General features: G+C 39.4%; 1 protein-coding gene across 1 annotated transcript; it reads right to left on the reverse strand.

The window, feature by feature from the left end:
• Positions 1-2975: 2975 nt before the first annotated feature.
• si:ch211-243g18.2 (uncharacterized protein LOC559906 homolog) lies at positions 2976-11311 on the reverse strand. Its single transcript, XM_054612944.1, has 10 exons — positions 11251-11311; positions 9525-9797; positions 9237-9362; positions 8665-8747; positions 8062-8218; positions 6681-6845; positions 6096-6221; positions 5131-5348; positions 4652-4680; positions 2976-3478 (listed from the first exon to the last, which is right to left on the reverse strand). Exons 2-10 carry the CDS (start codon positions 9786-9788, stop codon positions 3363-3365), a joined length of 1284 nt encoding a protein of 427 aa, XP_054468919.1. The 5' UTR covers positions 9789-9797; positions 11251-11311; the 3' UTR covers positions 2976-3362.
• Between the last annotated feature and the right edge of the window lie 11317 nt (positions 11312-22628).

Consider the following 22628-nt stretch of genomic DNA (forward strand, 5'->3'; position numbering starts at 1 on the left):
CAAAAATCAACACAACATAACAGCAGCATATTAGAAAAGACATCTGATGAAACAGACTGTAAATAAATCTTTTCATCAAGAAAAATGGATTATGCTACCTTTTACAGGTCCTTTTAGTTTACTAATTAGTACTTTTTTGGGAGGTGTCTCGGTAAAAAAAAAAAAAAAAAATGGAAAAAGTGTTCAGTTAGAAGATTTTCCATTTAATTTGTAACTTAGAGAGGTCATGTCAACTGGGCCTGAATATATGTCTCATTGTGTGGTTTTAAATGGAAGATAATTGTATTCTTCAACACATTTACATTCTTATTCAATATTTACTTGACTTACCAAATGGACCTATGTGACTGCAAGACTTCTGCAGAAAAAACCTATTGTTTAGGAAACAAAGGTACCTGCACCAAGAATACATGTTGTATTGTTGCCAGCTCTTATTGTTGTCTCAATATGTACCAAGGTCTCTAAATCTATATGTGATTATGTGCAAATGACCTTGTATTCAGTCCCAGTCTGTACAACTTATTTTGTATTACAAACAAGAAAAGGTATTTGGATGCTAAGTGAGTGAGATCATTAAATCGGTTTCCAGTGCAGTTTACCTTGTTTCAGGAATGCGTGTCTGTATCTTTCACTGTGATAAACAACGTAATTTAAAAGATCCTTAATGCATTTTGTCCTGCTGAACAAATGTCAAAGGTTCACTTTCTAAAATGACACCTTTACATTACATATAATGCGTCATTTGGCTAGAAGGGTGAATGTGCAAGGCATTAAAATAATAAATGCTGCTGATACATGTTAAATTACTGTTGTTATGATCACAGGACAGACTAGTGAGACATTTCTCAGTTTCTTATGACTTACTTTACGACTACCTGTAGCACTATTTCTGCTTCTTCTGACTCACCTAACTTTCTGTCAGTCTCGTAATGCTTCTATGAGTTGCTGACCAGGAATCTGCCAGAGGGGTTTTTGACAAATCAGTCTAGCTGCTCTGAAAAGAACATGCAGGGCGCTTATCACAATGTCTGGTGTGTGTGTGTGTGTGTGTGTGGGGGGGCGGACGGACGGACGGACAACAAGGAGGTCATGGATATCCTGAGGCTTGAGTTAATGTGTGTTTCAAGTTTATTTAGTTTATTTAGTTCCTTTATTCAGACACCAGCACCATTTTCTATGTAGGATGTTTTAAAATAAATACTCAAAATTAAATTTATTCTAAAACATCGGTTTTACTTTCTATTGTAGAGCTATAAAACCACTGCGTTTTGAAAGCAAAACTTCAGTTTGTCAGTAAATTATTTTTTGGGGGGGCCTTCTGCTCATCAGGGTTTTTGGAGTGCGGTGACCTCAGTGACCCTGCTCCTAAGATCATGACCCTAAATTATAGGTTTGATGGAAGTCACAGTTGGGTTGTTATATCATGACAAAGTGTGTGAGCAGGTAGGCCTTGCTTATCGAGGGATCATCAGATGTATCAGAGTCTCTCAAATGGAGCAGAGTAAAAGCCAAAAATGAAGACTACAACAATGTCGTAAATTCTGGATCATTTTTATCAGTTGCATGATCCAACACAAACATTGCCTGACACTGTATGCTTTTATTTTACAACTCGGTCTCAGCATAGTCATTTCCCCAGTATTTACCTTAATAATACAAGAGTTTGTCTTTGATGAAAGAGCTGCAGTATGTTTTCTGGCTGATAGAGACATTACTTCACACCTAACCTCAATTGCAACAGATGTGTCCACCCTCATAATAACTGTGGGAAACATCGCATGTTACGCTACCCACAGCCATAATTATAAAGCAAATGTGCCTCTCCTTTTTTTCTCAGTTTTGTTTTGTTATCATCTCCTCTCTTTTTTTCTTTTTTTTTTATCACTGTAGCTACTTTGTTAAAAGGCCCTACTGCAGCTTTTTTACTTTTAGCATTGAAAGTTTACAAGATTCATTACAGGAAATCTAAATGATACACTGATCATCAGGTTATGTGATGATCAAGTAAAAAAACATGACAAAACAAAGTACACGTACAAACTGATTCTGCTTAACAAAAAGAATTCTGCTCGACAGAAAGGATTAAGGCATTATTTTCCCTGCACTTTTGCACAACATATGTCCATTACTGCAGCACGGCAGGATTCAAAATGTACATCATAAATAGGGTAGGACTGCTGTCAAAATGGCAACTAATTCATCAACAAATTTTATATTAACCCATTTAATTGCGGATTTTTCCTGGACATGAAAATATTCATATCATGTGTCATTAGTAACCCTTTGAAATAAACAACTATTTTTAGGTGAGTGAAAAAATAAACAGCTCTGGTCATGTAAACAGACTGCATATATTTCATTAACAAAATTTTTTGGAGAAGAGATCTGGACTGATCTGGAATCCTGCTGTAATTAAATGGGTTAATGAAGAGTATGTATAAAGTATCTTCTAAGTGTTTATTTGTATGGGTTCAATCTATCTGAGGCAAAGTTCAATATGCCCATGTCTTTTTGAAAAGCTAAAGTTAGTATTATTACATTTGTGATTACTAATTACTACTTTGTGATTATTCCTAATTAGTCAATATTAGCAAGCTAACACACAAAACTAAAATGGTGAACATGGTAAACCTCATACCTGCTGGACATCAGCATGTTAGCATTGGGATGTCAGCAGATTAAAAGCACTGCTGTGCTTAAGTACAAGGTTTAGACTCTTAAAAAGTTAAAAACATTTGCTTGAGGTAAAGTCAAAATATTTATTTATGCAGCTTGATCAACAGCTGGTCACAGCAACATCACAGTAGGCCAAGAGTCCAATAAAGATACTGAATATTGGCGATTGCTGATTTCAGTATAAAAGCAATGTTTATTCTAAGTAAGAAAAGAGGAGTACACGATATGGATTAAAGAAACTTTATTTAGACAGAGTAAAAACTCAAAAACAGTAAAGACAATTTAACGACATTCTTGTAAAAGGAGTAAAGGTATGCATTACATTTCATAAAGTAAACCTTTCCACACTAAGTAATAAATATCTTGTTTAAGTACACAGCATTTTATTAGTAAGACAGTATGAAGATGGTTAGTTAGTTGCTTTCACACAAAAACACAGACATCTCTATTCTAAATTGATATAAGCATGCATAGCTACAGCAGTGTGTATGTTTGTTGCAAACAAACAATAAATCAAAGCATCACTTATAAGTCAACTGTGGGAAAGCACTTCTCTAAAAACGCAAAACATTAATAGTCAAGCAATCCCCCCCCCAAAAAAAATCCTCTATTCTAAACATTATCTCAGTTGCAAGGATAAATGTTGTTCCACAGCCCAGCTCTGTGTCATTTTCTGCTCCCTCTTTTTACTTCTTGGTCTCCTCGATCTGCTCCACCTCGCTGGATTCGTCCACCACTTTGCCGTTGACCATTGTCTGAGTCACAACCTTCACAATCTTCCTGGTGCGAACATCAGGCTCCTCTGCACGGACACAGATGATATGACATTGTATGAGATGAGATGATGATGGAATAGGAGAGACGAGAAAAAAGCAAAAAAGGATCATTTGGAATGAGATTTGATAAAATGAGTTGAAACGATTAGTTTAAATGGGACAACATGAGATTTACACTCGTGAGAAAGTAGGCTGCAACGAAAAGAGATGATAAATCATGAGCGGTTTGATGACATAAGATTGAATGAAAAGAGAAGAAAATATTAGATAATGCGGTTTGAGGAGAATGGGTTTTGTAGAGATGAGATGCAATGAGGTGGTATGAGATAGGAGAAGAGAAGAGAAAATATTAGAGGCAGTGACATAAGAAGTGAAATAAAAATGAGGTGAGTCATTTTAATCGAACATTTCTCTGTAATTTGCGTTGAATCATGCGCCTGAGTATCTCCACGTTCAGTCACTGCACTATCGCAGTTTTATAATCAAGTATTATAATTGTCAGCCTTATTCGTCATTGTAAACACATATATATATATACTGTACTAAATAAGACGTTATGTCAAGTGAAGAACTATGTTCACAAAAAACAGCTAAAACTATTAAACTTTCCTGTCTCACAAAGGTCTGTTAAAGGCAGAAGTCTTTGACGCTGTGTTGACTTTAGCCTTCTGATGTTGAGCTTTACCAAAACACCTTGCAGTTTGTTAATCCAGCAGCATGAGTCAGTCGGATTAGGACACAGTTCCAAGTTGTTTCTGTGTCCTAATCAAAGGTGGGTGTGAAAACATTTATCCTTACAACATTGGGATAAATGTTTTCACACCCGCCTTTGTTGCTATAGGAGCTGAGCTGTTGGCTGTGTTTGTATTGTTTTTAGGTGCATAAAACAACCATTACTCCTGGGCAAATTTGGGTGTGTGAATGAATATGTGTCTGTCAGCCTCACTTCAACGCTATCAAATTACAAATTTAAACATATGTTAACAGTTTACTGTTCTTACCTCCCTTATCGTTACAGCTTTAGTCACTCTTTACCTCCCTGATGTTTCATTCAGGTTGTGATAAGAATAAATGAGCAGTGATTCTCTCTTTGCTGTGCTTATGTGCTATTGTATAATACTGTGCTTGAAATAAATTCTGTTGCTCTTAAGTGACTTTGCATTTTTTTATCAGTTAAAAATGAATATCCAAGTGCTCACTTTTTGGTGGAGGAGGAACTTCCTTGACTCTGAGAAGGAGAAGAAACATATTAGAATTAATATATTTGAATTGACTTGAAAACAAGATAAACACCTTTAAAAGAATAGTTCAAGAAATGCGCTTTTTCGCTTTCTTGTTGAGAGTTAGATGAGAAGATCGATACCACTCTGATGCCTGTATGAGGCTGGTGCCAGCAGCTAGTTAGCTTAGCATAAGACTGGGAAAAGAGGGAAAACAGCTAGCATGTAAAAGTAAAGGTAAAAAGGTAACAAAATCCATCTACAAGGACCTCTAAAGCTAATTACATGGTATAGTCAGAAGACAAGCTGTGGTTTTGCAGTGGTTTTGTTACTTTTGGGATGAGCCAATCTATGCTAAGCTAACAGGTTTCTGCCAGTAGGGGACTGAAATGAGAGTGGTATTGATTGTCCAATCTAATTTCAGCTCTCATCCAGTCATGAGACTGGTCAAAACCTACGTCTCCTCTCCCTCCAGCAGGCGCCTGTAGGTGGCGATCTCCATCTCCAGGTTCTGCTTGATGCGAAGGAGCTGCTCGTAGTCGGTCTTGGTGCGTTGCATGTCCAGCCTGAGCTGAGAGAGGTCGTCCTCCAGCTGGCTCAGGGTGGCCTGCAGCCGCTCCATCTCAGAAGAGTATTTCTGTCCGGTCTCACCTAGGTTACCTTCCAGCGCCGCAATCTGAGAAAAGAAAGGGGAGATAGCTGACCTGCCCCATCCTACCTGACTCCATTGTGTGCTTTTGATGTTCACATTTCCTCTGGAGGTGTTTGCCAGTAAAAGTTAAACAGCGGTGTGACCTGATTCTCAAATTACTTCCCAAACCATTATCAACAAATACCTGTCAGCTGGCATGACCTTGGCATCCAAAACAAAAAGCTGCTCAGACATGATTACCCATCTCACCACCGAAACTCACCCCCATACAATTTTGCAACTGATCAGGATTAGAAAAGCGAGAAAGCCAATTATTTTTCTCAGAGTTGAAAAAAAACTCTGTAAGGATTTTCTTTGTTACATTTGACAAATCCCTTCTAATCCCAGACTCTCTTTAACACAATGCCATAACTCATCATGGCTTTGTGAAAAGGTAACACACAGTCATATTTTAAAATCATGGTTGTGGTGTTTGCACTGCTTTATGTGCATTTGGTTTTGTTTGCACAGCTCCAAGTGTAGAAACATCCCTTGCACGATTATTTTTAAAACCAAAACACAACTATGTCAGACTTCTGCTTTCAGAAAGGTGGAACAAGCACATGGTTGTGCTGCACTGTGCATATTGTTCAGTTTCCTACGACATGGAAACACCTCCTTTACCAAAAGATCTCTTTCACTACAGTAAATGCTTGTAGAATGAATTCTTCTCATGTCTCTTATGAGTCTGTGGGATAATTGACCCCTCGCCTCTCATTTGTAGCAGCTCACTTGTTTGTGCAGACTCTCCAGCTCCACCTCCAGGTTCCGCAGGAAGCGCTGCCTCTCGACCAGCTCGCTCTGAGCTCCTCTCAGAGCCTCGTTGCTCTCCTTCACGTCATTCTGCACTGTCTCCAGCTGGATGGGACACAAAGACTTCACAGGAATGCACATTTTGTTTTTCCCCTAACTTGGTCTGCCATTTATTCTCTGATTATAGTGTTTATTTTTATATTTTAAGTTTTTGTCTTGAAGTTTTTGTTGATTTAGCCAATTGATTATTCATTCTAGTAATTTAAGCAAAAACTGGAAAATAAATTCAAATATTCTCCTGTTGGAGCTTTCCACATGTAAAGATTTGACACTTTTCTTTAATATCTTTGGGTTTTGGACTTTTGGTTGAACAAAACAAGAGATTTCAAAACATCACCTTGGCCCCTTAGAACTTCTGATGGGCATTTTTCTCTTTATAGGACACATCATACACCAAACAATTAATTGATTAAAAGGAGATGTAAGTTGCAGACCTATTTCGAGGAATCGCTTGGTTAAAGGGAAATCTCGTCATGAGAAATAAACTGCACTTAGTCCCCTCACCTTCTTGATATACCACTGTTCTGTTTGCTCCTTGTTCTTCTTGACAATCCCCTCATACTGGGAACGCAGGTCAGACAGAACGGTGCCCAGTTCCGGCCCAGTGGCCGAATCCACCTCCACATTCACCTCATCTCTGGCAATACGAGACTTCATCTGCTCCAGTTCCTGCGGCGGGAAACATAGTGTGCATATGTTACATTTTTTTATTTAATGAACGTCATGTTTGTCATCTCTAAATAATCTTAAATTTGTACAGTGTGTTAATATACAGACAACATATGGAACCTAGTGAATCCTACACCACAGCGTGGCAGAGAGGATGTGAGGACATCTTCATAATTTAGATGTTCTCCATAAATAGTTGATGGGGCAGAGCTCACCTTACCTCTGGCTTTTCAGCACACACGCACACTAAACTCTATTCATGATTATTCACTGGATCTCTTTCACTCTCGTTTCTTTGTGACATTGTGTTTTAATGTGATGTGATCTCCTTTTAATGCTCTTGATATACACACATACACAATTTTGTGGCCAACAGCTTCTGTTGGAGAAAAGTTCAGTTGTATCCTTGCTTGGGATGTTTAAGAATGATTTGATGTGATCTAGTTTTCCAACAAACCCCCAGAGATGCTGCTTTTCTGTTTTAGTGGAGGGGAGAGCCTTTTCTTTCAACATATATGAGTGACAGAGTGCATAGATGAGCGCAGACGAAGAGGCATCAACAGTCCACACAAAGGACCTTCACATGTGGTCAAATGAGACAAACAAGCAACTGTAACACAGTATACATAGGTGATTTGAATGCAGGATACATGTGGGTGTGGGTTAAAAAGTCAAGTCTCGGTTAGCGAAATTCATTCTCAATATCTGTAGCTGGTCATCAATTGGATCGGTGCAGTTTTGTTCTCATTGTGTTTCAGTAAGTAGCAGATCAATCCTTCTCTTGGTGAGAGGGGGTAAGTTAATCTTAGTTTCTTATTCACCCCCAGAGGACAGGAGTCCGGACGCCTCGGATCAGCTGATTGGGCAGGAAAGAGCAGGTTTGGGAAACCAGATCTACCTGCTCCTTTTGTCCATCGTAACCAGAGAACCACCTCTATCTTTCTCCCACCCCTCCCATACACGTTTTTGTGTCCTCTCAGACTCTAAATAAGACCTCATGAGTCCAACAAACTGGGTCAGCCCCTATATCAAACAACTTGTTGTTTGTGAGGGGAAGGTTGAAGAATAAGTGAGAGGTACAAAATGAAAATGAGATGAAGTCAATGTCGAGTAATGGAGAACTAAATGTCATAAATAGGGTGTTAAAAGACATGCACACCATGAAAAAAAATGGATAAGAAACAAGTACAGCCGGATAGAGTTAGATCAGACTCACCTCCTCATGGTTTTTCTTGAGGAAGTAAAGTTCTTCTTTCAGGCTGTCCAGATCTCCTCTCAGGGAGGCAATGATCTGCTCGTGGTCAGTCTTGGCCTTTTTCAGAGCAACACAGTCTCGCTCCACAGACTGACACATCACCAGCTCCGTCTCCCACCTAGTAAGGCCCAGATAAATAGAGAGAAAGGCAGAAAACAGAATACTTATTGTTTATTTACTTTCTTTACAGTTACTTAGAAAGTGCCTCATAAAGTTATATCCAACCTTTAAAGCACTAATATTTGTGAAGATGGAAATTATCATTTATATATTAAGAAGATAAGCATTTTTTATTGATCTAGTTCCGTCCATCTCATGACAAATCTTTCATAAACTTTCATAAAACAAAATACTCAATAATCTCTAAACACTTTGGCTTGTTAGGGAAAAAAGTGAATGGATAAAGCAATATTCAAATGTGACACATTTTAAAACACGTTAATATTAATGTAATGCTACCATGCTGCAGTTATTACAAATATCCAGTGGGCACCAGTGCACCACCAGACAACCAAACCTAATTTCAGTTTTTTCACCTTCATACTTTAATTATTAACCACTCACTTGATTCTGAAGTCATCAGCAGCCAGTTTAGCATTGTCAATCTCTAACATGAGACGAGCATTTTCCAAGGTCCTCTTCCTCACCTGCCAAATATCAAAGCAGAGAAACAATAGACTTTAACATCCTTCATTAAAGACAGTCTTCAAACAGATGTCATGTGCTTCTAATGCTTCATTTATTACACTCACATGTTTAAAGCTATACTGGCAGTTAAAGTAGAGTACCTATATTTCAAAAGAATATCCAGAAGAATCACTTTTAAATCCTTGTCCAATAAGGTAACACGTTCCATTTTCATTAAAGGATAACTTATTATGTTTCTTCAAAATAGGCAAAAATAATGATTAACTTTGTTCTGGCTCGGTTATACAAGTTAACTCAGGGATCGGGCGTAGGTCAAATTCTGCCTCTGATGGATCAAGTGATGCAGCTCCTGGTAAAAGACGCGGCACATGTCCACATTTGCATTGATGTTTTGGCTATGTAAAATAACCAATGTCACCGAACTTGCAAGTTGAGTGCCTGTGTGTATAATGTTTGTCTGGTGTGGTTGCTCGTCCATTCATGCCTACCTCTTGCTCAACAGCATGAGCTTGGGCCATCAAAGAATCAAGGTCATGACCTTTGGGGATGCGGTCGAGCATCACCTGCTTGATTTTCATTTCCAGGTCTGCGTTGGAGCGCTCCAGTGAACGCACCTGGAGGAAAACAAAGAGAACGAGACAGTTAAATGATAATTTTGTTTCAGACGTCTACCTGTGGCATCATATCCTTGTTTGCCCGGTGACAAACAGAGATACACCCACCACTCATTTGACCGCAGACCAACAGCTCAACAGTGATGGTTTAATGTGTCAGACCTTGTCCAAGTAGTTAGCCAGACGGTTGTTCAGGCTCTGCATGGCTTCCTTATCATTGATGCTGTTGCCGTGCAGGCCATTAAGCTGCAGGCTGGCTGGCCCGTTGAGATCATGGCTGATAGAGGCCGAACGACTGAGCGGACTGGTTGCAGTGAAAGACACAGAAGCGCGGGATCGAGCGCGGCCGGTGTCCATCAGAGAGCGACTGGAAAAGGAGGGCTGACGGTTCATGGAGAAGCTCTTCATTGACATGCTGGAGGACATTATGGGGGGCTATGAGGGAGAAAATAAAACAATAATCAACAACGCATGGAAATGTAGGTGAACTTGTGAACACAAAGTGGAGGGAATACATTGAGGGAAACAGATCACATGCTATACATCCACCAAACTGCTAAAAGGTACAGCTCTCTGAACCGACACTGGATGGATGTTTAAATTACAGATCTCATAAGAAAAATACATAAATTCAAATCCCAGACTCATTTCAGCTATTCAAAGCTATTGTGTTACATGAGATCTGGCTGTAGAAAGGCTCTTTTGTGGCCCTTAAGCAAATGCGTTTTATTCCAGCATTTGACGGCTAAATGTAAGTAGGGCCTTATATTCAAGAACACTAAAAATGATGGAAGGAGTCTTACAATGAGTGTACGTTTGGCTGGCTAGTGGCTTTTTAAATGAACCATCTGCATGAAAGACATTGACTGACTTAACGGTCACAGCCTCTTCAGTCTGACAATCGAGGCTCTTTTCAAATACAGCTTCAACTCAAGTCAGTGTAAAATCAAAATGGAAATGAGCACAGCTCAACCCTGGGTCGAATGAGAGCCTCTCACCGGGACTGAGGACGCTCTTATATAGTCTATTACTATGATAATAAGGTGCAGTTTATATTCAAGAAGATACTAATGGAGGATTCATGAAAACAGACAAAAAGTGAGGAGATAAAAAGTGGCTCAGAAAAATAGATTTCCTAAAGGTTAAGACTACTGGAGACATGGTTCAATGGTATAAAAGATTATGAAAGTGATGTCTCTGTTTAGATCCAGTGCACCCCAAACATTTTTTCTGACAGTTACTTTGTATAAATACCTCATATTTTCTCTCCTACTTATTAACCTCATTTGATGGTGTGTTTAACAGGTGTTCACATTACTTCCTGGACTTTCAAGTGTGACTAGTCGCTGAATGGATGTCAAACATGGACAGTGTATCTTTGTCTGTGTGTGTGTTTCTGTAGATTAGCGGTCAAGGGAACCTCTCTGTCTCTCTGTCACTTGATCCTTGCAACACCGTTCCCACAACACTACAAAGGAGCCCAGCAGGAGACAGAAGGTCCTTGTTCAGATGAAAGATAGAGCTTGGGAAAATGATCGGGAAAATATTCAGAGTGAATTCCAGCGACACAAAGAAACACTTTGTTGAGCAGGAAATGGAACTAAATTTCATTTTTTTTAAAACCATCTCATCATTAGCTGACAAATAGTTGTGTTGACAACTGTTGAATGAAAGAGAGAAGAAGGATAAGATTAATTTCCTTGAAAGTGGTAGAAGCTTTTTCTTCCAATTCTAATTTTCATTCAGATAAATGCTTCATTTTTTTCCAATCTTAACTTTTAAACTTAATAAAAGCACCAAGTGGAATTGCTTAAACCTATTTAAATCATTAATTCTAATACATCTAATTGCTTAGAAATAATTATTTGAAAAAACCCATCCTACTCACCAGGGTTTTCTTCAGATAGAGGCGTAGGTGGATCCAGAGGAATACCGGAGGATCTGTGCTGCTGATGCTACAGGTGAGTTTATATGCAGGTGTGCAGGAAGTGGGAGGGGCTAGCTCTGAACAGGAGGTGCATGAGTTTACTGCACCTGAAGGTCTTGATATGTGGAGTGTTATGATGAAACCGTAACAAACATCTCCATTCTACCTGCCTAGATACTCCATGATCACATTGTACCTTTATTATGAGGCAGTTACAGAATAAAGTTTGTAGGTCTGTACTACAATGATCAGTTCTTCATTTTCTACTTTCTGTTTTGTCAATTCTGTAGAACTTGGCTTGGATTTATACTCCGTAGTCTGTCTTTTTCCAATTGTCTTCCCTTTTGGCCTGATATCTACTTAAAGATCCCCCCCAGACATGGTTCAAAACACCATGTTTGTAATAGTAATTTGTGTACATACCATGGAGATTTTACATTTCCACATCTCACTTGTGTAAGATGCTCATTTGGACAATGAATGACTTCCAAACTAGTTGGGATGTCACAAGCAGACGTGTAAAACTCAGATTTAAGGTGATCATACGGAAAATTTCCTCCTTCAACAGACAAATGTGAAAACAGCCTTCTAAGGTCAAACTGCACACACATGGAGGGGACTCATATATGTTTTTTGCAATTAACTTCCTATTTACACATCCAGCAGACAGGGAACAACATCATTATTAATTTGTAGTAGCGTTTCTGGCAACCTTTTGAATGCAACTTCAATAATAACTCTCCTTTTAGCTCTGGTTTTGGTCTCCACCAGTTCCTGAGAGGAATGACTCCTAAATGCTCCATTCTGTTTGCAAGCTCGTTGCTGTCTTTATGCTGATCACAATAAAGCATCCACTCTGCATCTGTGCTACTGTGTATCTCATTATCATCACAGTTCATTAATAGTGGGTTGGGCCCTACCTGCAGCTCTTTGGAGCCCTCCCGTCCTGCAGTCAGTCATCTTGTTGCAACCTGACGCTCCTACCTGTCAGAGATAAAATATTCAACAAGTAGCTCACAAAGAAAACATGCTGACAGAAGCACTTTGGAACAAACATGATGTGAACTCATCATAGTTTACATGCAGACACAAAAATAGAAGCTTTGTACATCCTGAAACCAAAAATGTGCCATTGTTTATAAAGTTGTTACTTCAAAGATAAAGCTGTATTTGAGCTAGAGTAAGAAGTGAAAAGAAGTAACAACAATGTGGAGTATATAGATCATAAGATGTCAAGCATAAAAGATGGATAATAATTGAGAGTCTAATTGATCAAAATTAGATTTAAGAAGTGATTTATATTCAAATATTTGATATGGGTAACTGTCCTAACCAGTGACAGAGCAAATTTAAGTGTGTAACATAATGGACTAGAACGGACAGAGAACATCCAAAAATACAGAAAAAAAGTGTTTGTATTACATAATTACAAATCTTGGTTCTGAATATTTCAAGTGCCCTCAGAATATATATTCCCATCAGACCAAACATTGTTCACCAGTCAGTGATCTCCAGCGTTACAGCTGTAATCTATCTCCACTCTGTGGTGAAGGCTGGTCAGTACAAGTAAAATTCAGAACAAAGCAGGTGGCATTACTTCCCAAAAGAGGGCAGCAACAAGCTGTAGTTCTAGTTTTAATTCTGTTATCCAAACAGACTAAATGGATTTTCCATGTTAAGAAATGCTTGGTAGATAAAATGTAATTTAAAATGGGTTTGAATGGGGGGGAAAAAAGCATCTAGTGTTGTCTTTTAATTTCCATGTTGAGCAGCTTTAAAGGGACAGCTAAGCCCCAAATTAAAAATATTTTTCTTCTTCTTGCTATTTATCAAGATGTTTGCCTTCTCTTGAATACAAAAGGACCATATGACGCTCGGTTTGTGGTGCTAAAAGTGCCAAAAAATTACATTTGAAGGCTCAACAGCAATCTTTTTCCAGAAATCATGACCCGGTTACTCAGGATAATCCACAGACTTTGTTGTAAGCAATTCTAAGTAAGAGCTATTGTTGGAAGAACATAGTTTCCAACATGAAATTGAACAAAACAATCAACAATAATCTGTGGATTTAAGAGGCATTGCTTGTGAGTTTAAAAATTGCCGCTTTGAGCACCACAATCTGAGTTCCATATAGTCCCATTAAACTGGAGAGAATGCAGACATCTCTATGGATGATATCTCCAAAACTAGGCAACTCACAACAAAACAATCTAGATATATAAATAGCACTATAGGTAAGAAAGCGAGTGAAAAAGTGAAAGTCCCTTTAAGGCCAGGAAATTAATCTACACTGTCTAACAGTTTAATATATATAGTATATTAAGTATTCACTTGTTTCAGCTCTTCATTGAAACTAAATTATGTTTAAACTGTGTAGATTATTCACCAATCAGTTTGAGGATAAAATGATTACCAGGTACTGTGATTAACACATGGATGTGAGCAGGTGAGGCTGGCATAATCAATGCTGGTTTTATCCAAACAGAAAATATGTACCATGTTTTATCCCGACACACTTTACTTGATACATAGAGTGGAAATATTACTGGCAAAAATGTGCAAATTGTACATCATTATAACATAAATAACTTAAGCATCAAGTTACTGTTTATGTACTAAGAGCAAGGAAACTCCCAGTTATACTCAAACAAACAATTGTTGCCAGAAATTATCCCAGGGTTCTGCTGCAGGTAAATTCAGAGGGCTCACACCTGAACTCAGTCCCATATATGGAGGCTCTAAACAAGCCAGGCTCCTCCCACTTCCTGCTCCTCCTCAGACAGCTCCGCCCACAGACCTGCTCTTCACAATACATGGAGTGACATATTCCAACCAAAGTTGTACCTATGTTTAAAGAAGCTGCACCATTTCATCAAAATTTTATATTTGAATTTCATACACATTTCTCCCAAATGCATGTTCAATTTCAGACACATTTGGTATTTTTGGAAACTTTTGGATCTCCTCCAGACGGAACTGTGTCTGACTGCACAGTACAAGTTTGTAAGAACGTATCCACTTACTGTTACACTAAAAGGCTCCTTCGGTGAAATAAAGAAACCTGTAAACTTATAACAACAACAAGGTTATTTGCACTTTGTACCAAAACTACCACTAAATATGATATGCACATGACTACATGAGAACAAATATGATCAACCTCTCCGTATACTGTCACTTTCTCACTCTCTCTTTCTTCCCACTCTCCCTCCCTCATGCAGCCAGAGTAGATCAGAGTTTGGTTGGTAAAAAAATAAACAGGTGATTAGACTTGCAGGATGTCAGGATACTACTCGTGACCCCACTTGACCTCTCACGACCCCTGTCACAAGCGATCATGTGACCGCGCCAGCAAAATGCAAGCACCAGCAGAGAGGAGAGATACCACTGTGGTACCGAAGACACCCGGGTCAGGTTATCACTTTCATAATAACAAAATGATGTGGTTTATTTGGATGAAGAAAATTGTAACATTCACTTTGAAATGAGCGTGACAGTTTCGGTCAGTTTCGGACACAACACCGAGGATCACATCAACCGAATCATAACAAATCACAAATACACATGAGAGCCAGCATAAATATAAAAGCAATCTAAAACACCAGAATTCTTGTGCAAATAATATTATTTTAATTGATCAGGTAGAGTCCTGAGAAAGAACTTCTTGGAGAACAAACCTGAGATCCCTTCAGCATCTCGCTGTGCAACATCCTTGCTGCCCTGGCCATGAACATGACTGACGCCTCTCAATAGTCGTTTTGCTCCTGAAGTGATTGCTTCCTGTTACAATTCTGTTGCTGGCAGGAGTCACTTGCATTGCTGTTGGCTGGCTGACAGACAGGCAGACAAACACAGACAGACAGACAGACAGACAGACAGACAGACAGACAGACAGACAGACAGACAGACAGACAGAGACTTAGCAACAGATGAGCAATTAAAGGTTCTGGGTCTGAGAAAATATGGTGAAAAGTGTTACTGTGAGCCTGCAGAGCCTGCAGAGCCCTAACCGGAAAAAAATAGAGTAGTGTTAGAGGTTTGTGGTAACAATAATTCAAGTTTGAGCAGTAAATTCAATTGATCGACTGCTGTCTGTAAACCAAATTAGCCTTTGGGGATATTAAAGCTTTTATCTACTCCACTTTAATAGATGTTGGCCAATGTATGCAATCATTAACATTTTATTAAGAATTATATTAAGATCACTGCAGATGTAAAGTATGATATCAAAAAGCTTATCCGTTGGCCAACCTAGTCCACAATGACTCCTTCAGATTGGTTTGAGACTTTAAATAATGAATGCTGAACAAGAGGGATTTTCAACATTTCTTAAGATTAATTCAGTTATGCATAAAGAAATCTGTTGTTTACAATCACTTAAGTATATTATAAAGAAGACAAGATCTCAACTGCAGGCTGTTTTTTTTTTTTCCCAATTCAATATTTCTGCAGCTTTTCCTCTACCTTGTTTCTCACAGTTTCCCATCAAAAGTTTAAATCGAGGGTAACAATTGGAAGTAGATTCAGTATTACACCAATTTCAGGAGCTCAAAGCACCGCTCTACTCCAGACCCTGATTTTGGCCCTGAGTCACCGTTTGATGGGAGGACGTCAGTACACCAGCCGTTCTCTGATAAGGAGATAAGAATCTGTAGCAAAGAAATTACACACCAATAACAACATATGTGAGCAGCTCAGGAGGCCAGCACCTGCACTCGCTCTTTCTTTTCCTTTGCTTGAACTATATATATTTTTTTTTCCCTTCCTACATTTGGGTTCCCCCCGCCTGACTGCAGGTTGCTTTTGTGTAACGGAAACACGTCAGACGGCTCAGTATGTGTGTGGAGATTATTATCAGAAGGGTTGGTAATATTTAAGATATGGATCTATATGCATAGCTGGTGAGTGTATGAAAAGTTGAAAGGGAAAGATGTGTGTGTGCGTGTGTGTGTGTGTGTGTGTGTGTGTGTGTGTGTGTGTGTGTGTGTGTGTGTGTGTGTGTGTGTGTGTGTGTGTGTGTGTGTGTGTGTGTGTGTGTGTGTGTGTTAACCCTTATTTAAGAGGAAAACTTCCCCTAAGAGCACACTCTAATCCTGTTCACAGCCCGGGGAAGTAGCAGTAGAAGGGGGGAGGGCAGTGCCATTGGGAGCTGTTTTGTGGTGAAACTTGTCCTGTTGACAGCTGAGTCGCTGTAACAATTTGGAGTTTGGCTCGGTGGCAACTCAGAGCAACAAACTTTGTGAGGCTACAGTTTCAAGCTCACCAATTACAGCTGAAGTATTGACTGCAAGCAACTGCCCCAAAGCACATATTTTTCCTGCTTTTGTCGGTTTGATTCATTTTAACTTTGTTTGGAAATGTGCACCAATTGAAATATCAATTGACACAGAAACATTATTGTTAGGTTGATCTGTGGCAGTAACTTTAGAAGGGCCATGTTACAAAATCAAATTTTTAAGGCCTCAATCGGCTTCTTAATTAGAGTGATGGGGTCCTACATGAACATAAAACTTTCTGCCAAAGTTGAAACAGTTTTGTTATCTTTAAATGACGGACTTTTGTTTAGAAGGTTATGTCATAGGTCTCTGTGCACCAATCAGGATAGAGCAATATTTAAATCAAAATCTGATTACAGTTTTTCTCGGCTTGGACTTTGAGCGTTAATTATGTAGTCATAAATATGTTAAATTAAGGAGAAATACTAAAGATAGCAAGACTTTCAGGGGCTTTAATTAACCTGCTTCATTGCAGGATGAGAGACTACAAATCTTCTAAAAAAAAAAAAAAAAAAAAAAAAAAAAGACACATCCTTTAATTACGTTTTTTGTGTAGTTTTAAGTTGCTCCTAAGTCAACAGAATGCTAAATATTGTTATAATTATTATTTTGGGTCACAAAAGTTATTCTGGGAAAATAAATAGAAATCATTTAGAAAGTAAGACATCTGAAATCATTTTTTGTTTTATGAAAAAATGACTAAGGCTCTAAACAAGACACACAAGACAATAATGACACAGCTCTGTGATCCATCGCTAATGTGATCATTGGATGTTTGTTTTGAGGGAGAGAGCTCAAAATCCGATGTTGCTCAGCTTTCCTTCATTTGGTCCCATTAACCGCTGGCAGCACTCTTGTTTTTCCGTTGTTGTTGAAAGAAGCCCTTTCATATTCATATTCCATGTTTTGAAGCCTGCGCTGCAGTGTGTGTGTGGGTGTGTGTATGTGTGTGTGTGTGTTTTCAGGAATGAATCCATAAAAAGTATGGTCTCCAAAATATGAATTAAACAGACCCAAAATGAACTAAAACAGGAAAACTGTCAGTGCTGAGGGTTAAATACTGATAGGTGCTTATTAGCAGCATGAAAACAGGAAAAAGGCTTGTCACTGTAATACGGTCCCTAATGAACTGCTATTAGGATAATGACATAATTCTGACTGACAAAGACCCATGACTCATTTAAAACTGAATGAAACTGAACTAATCTTTAATAAGCATATGAGGTGGGAGTAAAAATTGATAAAAAATAAAAAAAACTGTATTGAATTTAATACTTCTGATTGAGTCCACCGTGAATGAAATAAGAAAAGCCTGATACACACAAATCATCTTAAAAAAAACTGAAACATTTCTCAAGATAAAGACAAAACTTAAAGCACATAGAGTGTCATTATTGGGGCCAGTGAACTTTAAGTGCAGTTAATTGGTTAAATCACAAACTGGAATTAACATTTGAATTAAGGTTATTTTCTCATGAATGACATGTTTTATCATTTCTTCTTGAATGTGACATATTAGCAATTAGCCTATACCTGAGCCTGATTAAAATAAACACTCCTTCCACAGTTAAAGGGCTTGTCCTGCAGCTAGATGTTACTGTGTCAAATTTGACAACAGGAAAAAAGAACAGTATTTTTTTAACACTGACTGAGTGACATGATACATTTCAGTGCTTCTTGCTCGAAGTAAGTTGTTGATCAATATGCCCAGCGGGTGCGATGAATATGCACGAGGCGTCCGCCGCGGCGGCCCGGTAATTGCCGGTCGTCAGGGGTGGCAGGCACGGTAATTTGCATCTTGGGGATCCTGCAATCAGCGTTCTATTCATTAGCGCGCCAGCCGCTTCATCTGCTGGCCACTCAGAGCTGCCAATCTCCCCTCGGCAGCCAAAGCATTTGAAAAAAACTGAATGGAAAAGTTTCAATTACAAGCCTGCGGGTAGTGGTGTAACAAGTCTTAAACCCTATATTTAGGCTGTTTTTATGCAGGTGATTGACTGTTGCTGCATTGTGAGAGAGAATAGGAGGAAAAGCTCAATGAAACAACCATAATCTCATGAATTTTATATCACCTTTATCTCAGGGTCCGCATTCACAGGGGGGAGAGGACGGTGGCTGGGCCTTCTTTGCCCGTCTCAAGAGGGCAGTCAGCGCTTCCATCGAAACAGAGGGGGGGAAGGGTTACATGAAAGAAAGCTTATTATTCCTCTATAAGTGACAACTGGCACTCAAGGCTATTGTCTCATGAAGAACAGGCTATAGGCTAACACTGGGAATCTATCATCTTTTTTTGCAGCAATAATGTGGTGACATTGTTTATCAGAGCAGGAAAGGACATATAACGGATATATGAGCACGTTTCTCTTTCCCTCCTCACAGCAATATCCAATAAATACATTTGACAGCTCGTACTTGGACAAACAATACTTCTCACTTTTATTTCCTGCATCCTGTCTGTGCTGCTTCCCTTGTGCTTTATTTCTTATTTTCAACCCTTTACTTTGAAAAGAGGATGCACAACTGTTAAAGCCCAGGGGATGTGTCTCTCAGTGTGTGTGTGTGTGTGTGTGTGTGTGTGTGTGTGTGTGTGTGTGTGTGTGTGTGTGTGTGTGTGTGTGTGTGTGTGTGTGTGTGTGTGTGTGTGTGCCATTGCAGCAGGAAGGGAGTACCTTGTGGTAGAAGCGAAGGGGTTTCAGGCAAAGTGTGTGCCAAAAGTACACGTGTGTGTGCTGTGAATCTTCTATTGTTTTACAGTGACATAGTCGCTGTTTCCTGCATCATAAATCTACATGAACAGACAATAATATACGTAATTTATAAACCACACAAACAATTACTGTATGCACAAAATCTACAAACATGTGCAGATACAAAAAAGAAATAACATGCATGCAGATGCCACTAATAATTAATAATCCCCCCCACACACATGAGTACATTTGCAAATAAACAGGCACATGCACACTCCTCTCTGCACACACAGCTCCTTTGCCCTGCCATTGTCTTACAGAGGAAGCCCGCGAGTGGAGAAGGAGGTCGGATCTTGTCCTGAGCTGAAGGAGTACGCAGGGCAAGAGGGGGCAGATGGAGAGAAAACACCGGGATGGAGAGATGAGGCCGAGAGGACGCAGAGAGGAAGGGGAAGAGGAAAAAGAGGAGGAGGCAAGATGTTGTTTCCCAAAAATTCAGATCTTTACTGACAGGGAGTTTTGCCAGCTGTGATTAAAGCAGTTTGAATCTGAGGTGAGTTTAAACATAAACATGTATATAAACATGATTCAAGCAAAATAATCTTTTTTAGGACAAAACCTGAACAACCACTTCTAGTGGTCTCATGTGTATTTATATGAAGATGATTCTAAAGAAAACCTTGAATGTCAATCTATATTTTACATAGCTCAGTAATGTCTTTCACACACAAACACACCCACTCATCAATCAACACTGATGGCTTTATAATGGTGTCTGCTAACTGTATAGAAATACTTTAATTGGATTGGAGCTATTTAACTGATTAAAGCCACCACATCACTCTATGTGTGTACAAGTGTGTGTGTGTGGGGGGGGGTATGTGTGTGTGTGATTGATACAGTATGTATATGGACATAAAGAGCAGACAGCTACAGTGATTAATATGTCAAGGTTGAAACAAAGCAGACAGTAGTCTAATTAGAAAAATATTTTTGAAGGTCTTTTGGGCCTGCTTAGCTTGTATTTTTTGTGATTTCAGCACAATGCAACAAATTGTTAATATGTAGTCCCCAAATGATACTGACTCTTCCTTTAGCGCCGCCTTGAAGTTGACACTTGCTGTTTTGAGTTACATAAAAAGTGCCGCTTCAGAATAACTTTTATTATTACTTTTATTGATCCCATAACTTTTCATCTTCAATTTAAATATGAATCCGTCCAATACTTTGGTTTATTCAAAGTATTGGACATACCTGCCAAACATCAGCATCTTAGCATTTTCACTTTGAGCATATTAGCATGCTAACATTAGCATTAAACTCAAAGCACCGAAAGCCTAGAGAGCCAACAGTCTTCATATATGTTCATATATATTTTTTAACACATTTGCAGTCTGTGTTTGCGACTAACACTAAATGTTGTTATTTTTGTGTCTCATTCAGGCACATTTCACATGAGAAGGCGTCCTGTCATTGAGAAATGACCCAGGATGGACTGCACATTTAATTTTCGACTGCTACTGCTTGACCTTGATACAAACTCATAAACAAAGACATAAAAAATCCCCTTACAATATACTGCATAACATTTAGACGTTATATGGTCTAAAGGAGATGGATTTCTCCCTCGTTCATAAACATCTACGCCTTTGTTGTCTTTGCACCACACCCCTATACTGTATCATTGAAACTAAAAGCAACCTATTTCTGTAATCACTGAAACAACATCATTGATTTGACATGTCACTGTCAAATTATCATATGTAGCACCTCTCCCAATTTTGCTTCAATGCATATTTTTGCTGTGCTATTGCAACTGGACTCTCTCTTTCTATCACACACACGCACACAGACAAGCACACACAGAGAAACTCCCCTTCTCCAAATGACTGAAATAACACTATTACTCTTGCCATCATCGTGTCGAAACCTTTTTCAGTGGCAGTCTGTCTCGCCCAGCATGGATGACCGGACCTGCAGCTGTCAAAATTCACAAAAAAATAATAAAGACTCCTCGAGACCCAAGAAGAAGAAGAAGAAGAGAGGAGCAGTTGAAAGGTAAGGTGAATTCCAGGGAAGTGAAACTCTGGGAATTTATGGCGCTCCTTGTCTGATTTAGAAACAACAACCCCTTTTTTTTTTGCTGTGAGGTGTGAGCGGTACGCCAGCACCGTCACGCCTTCTTGGACCTGAAAAGAAAGAAAGCCTGTGGAGACCTCCGAAACCACGGCAACCTCAAGGGCCCTGCCCACAGAGACACCTTGACACGCACCTGTCAAAGATGTGAATACAGTTTTATGTGCACGCGCACGAGAGAGAGAGAGACTGAGGGGGAGACAGAAAGTGTGAGTGAGTGGAGTGTGCAGTGCAGCTCTGTGGGTGGCAAAGGAGAGGGATCACTGGATCTGACAGGAGCTATTTGACTAATCCAAAACAACAGCTGTAAGGTAGGGATGAAGGGGGGAGTGAGGGGTGGAGGTGGAGGTGGAGGCGATATACAGGAGGTGAAGGGGGAGGTGGAGGGCTGTCAGTTAAGGAGGAGGATTTTGGGAGAAAGGGGAATAATGGAAATGAAATATGAAAATGAATTCCGCATGTAAGCCCAGAGGGGGAAAAGATCCTAAAACACTGCAAATAGAAAAAGAAAATATTGGACAGGACAAAAAAAAAAAAAGAAGAGGGTGAGGTGATATTAGATCTGCAGAATTGTAACTGGGAGGTAGAGAGACAAAAGGGAGACAGGCAGAAACTCGGTCAAACCCAACAGGGTATTGCTGGAGGTTGCATCCATTAACCTCCACACAGGGGGTTGTATCAGCACACACGGCAACACAGGTGAGAATGATTACACTCTCACACACACACACACACCATCCTGACGCATACGCAGCCTTCATTACACATCTGGTTGAGTTTTATTGAGGGAAGCTGCGTTGGGGTGGTCCACGCTCCTCTAACAGGTCTGTCCTGTTAACACGGCGGGCCACAGAGAGTCCATCACCCTGCGGGGCAGCATCTTAACATCTTAACATCTCCTCTCTGTGCAGTTCAGCAACACTCACAGCTCAGTGCAGCGGTGCAAACAAAAGCAACTATAAAGGTTGGCATCTAACAATGGCAGCTGGTGGGAAAAAGCAATAGTTCAGCATTTTGGGTAATGTATTTATTTGCTTTCTTGCCAAGAGTTAGATCAAGAAATATGTATGTCTGTTTGTTAAATGCATGTGCGGCTACAGCCTGCAGCCTGTTAGCTTAGCATAACGACAGGAAACGGTTCATTCCAAAGTTAAAAAAATCTGCTCTCACCTCACAAGCTGACTAATAAATACATTATATTTTATTTACATGAAGTGTAAAACCAACAATGTGAGCC

Source organism: Anoplopoma fimbria, chromosome 14 (genome assembly GCF_027596085.1).
Source record: "Anoplopoma fimbria isolate UVic2021 breed Golden Eagle Sablefish chromosome 14, Afim_UVic_2022, whole genome shotgun sequence".
Taxonomy (NCBI): domain Eukaryota; kingdom Metazoa; phylum Chordata; class Actinopteri; order Perciformes; family Anoplopomatidae; genus Anoplopoma; species Anoplopoma fimbria.

Bases quoted from the DNA above. Each gene is read 5' to 3' on its own strand.
- si:ch211-243g18.2 (XM_054612944.1), bottom strand. From the start codon at position 9,788: ATGTCCTCCAGCATGTCAATGAAGAGCTTCTCCATGAACCGTCAGCCC. The intron at 9,363-9,524 runs GTCTGACACATT...GTTTTCCTCCAG, and splicing joins TGGCTAACTACTTGGACAAG to GTGCGTTCACTGGAGCGCTC. The intron at 5,349-6,095 runs GTGAGCTGCTAC...TTCTTTTCTCAG, and splicing joins TGGAGAGTCTGCACAAACAA to ATTGCGGCGCTGGAAGGTAA.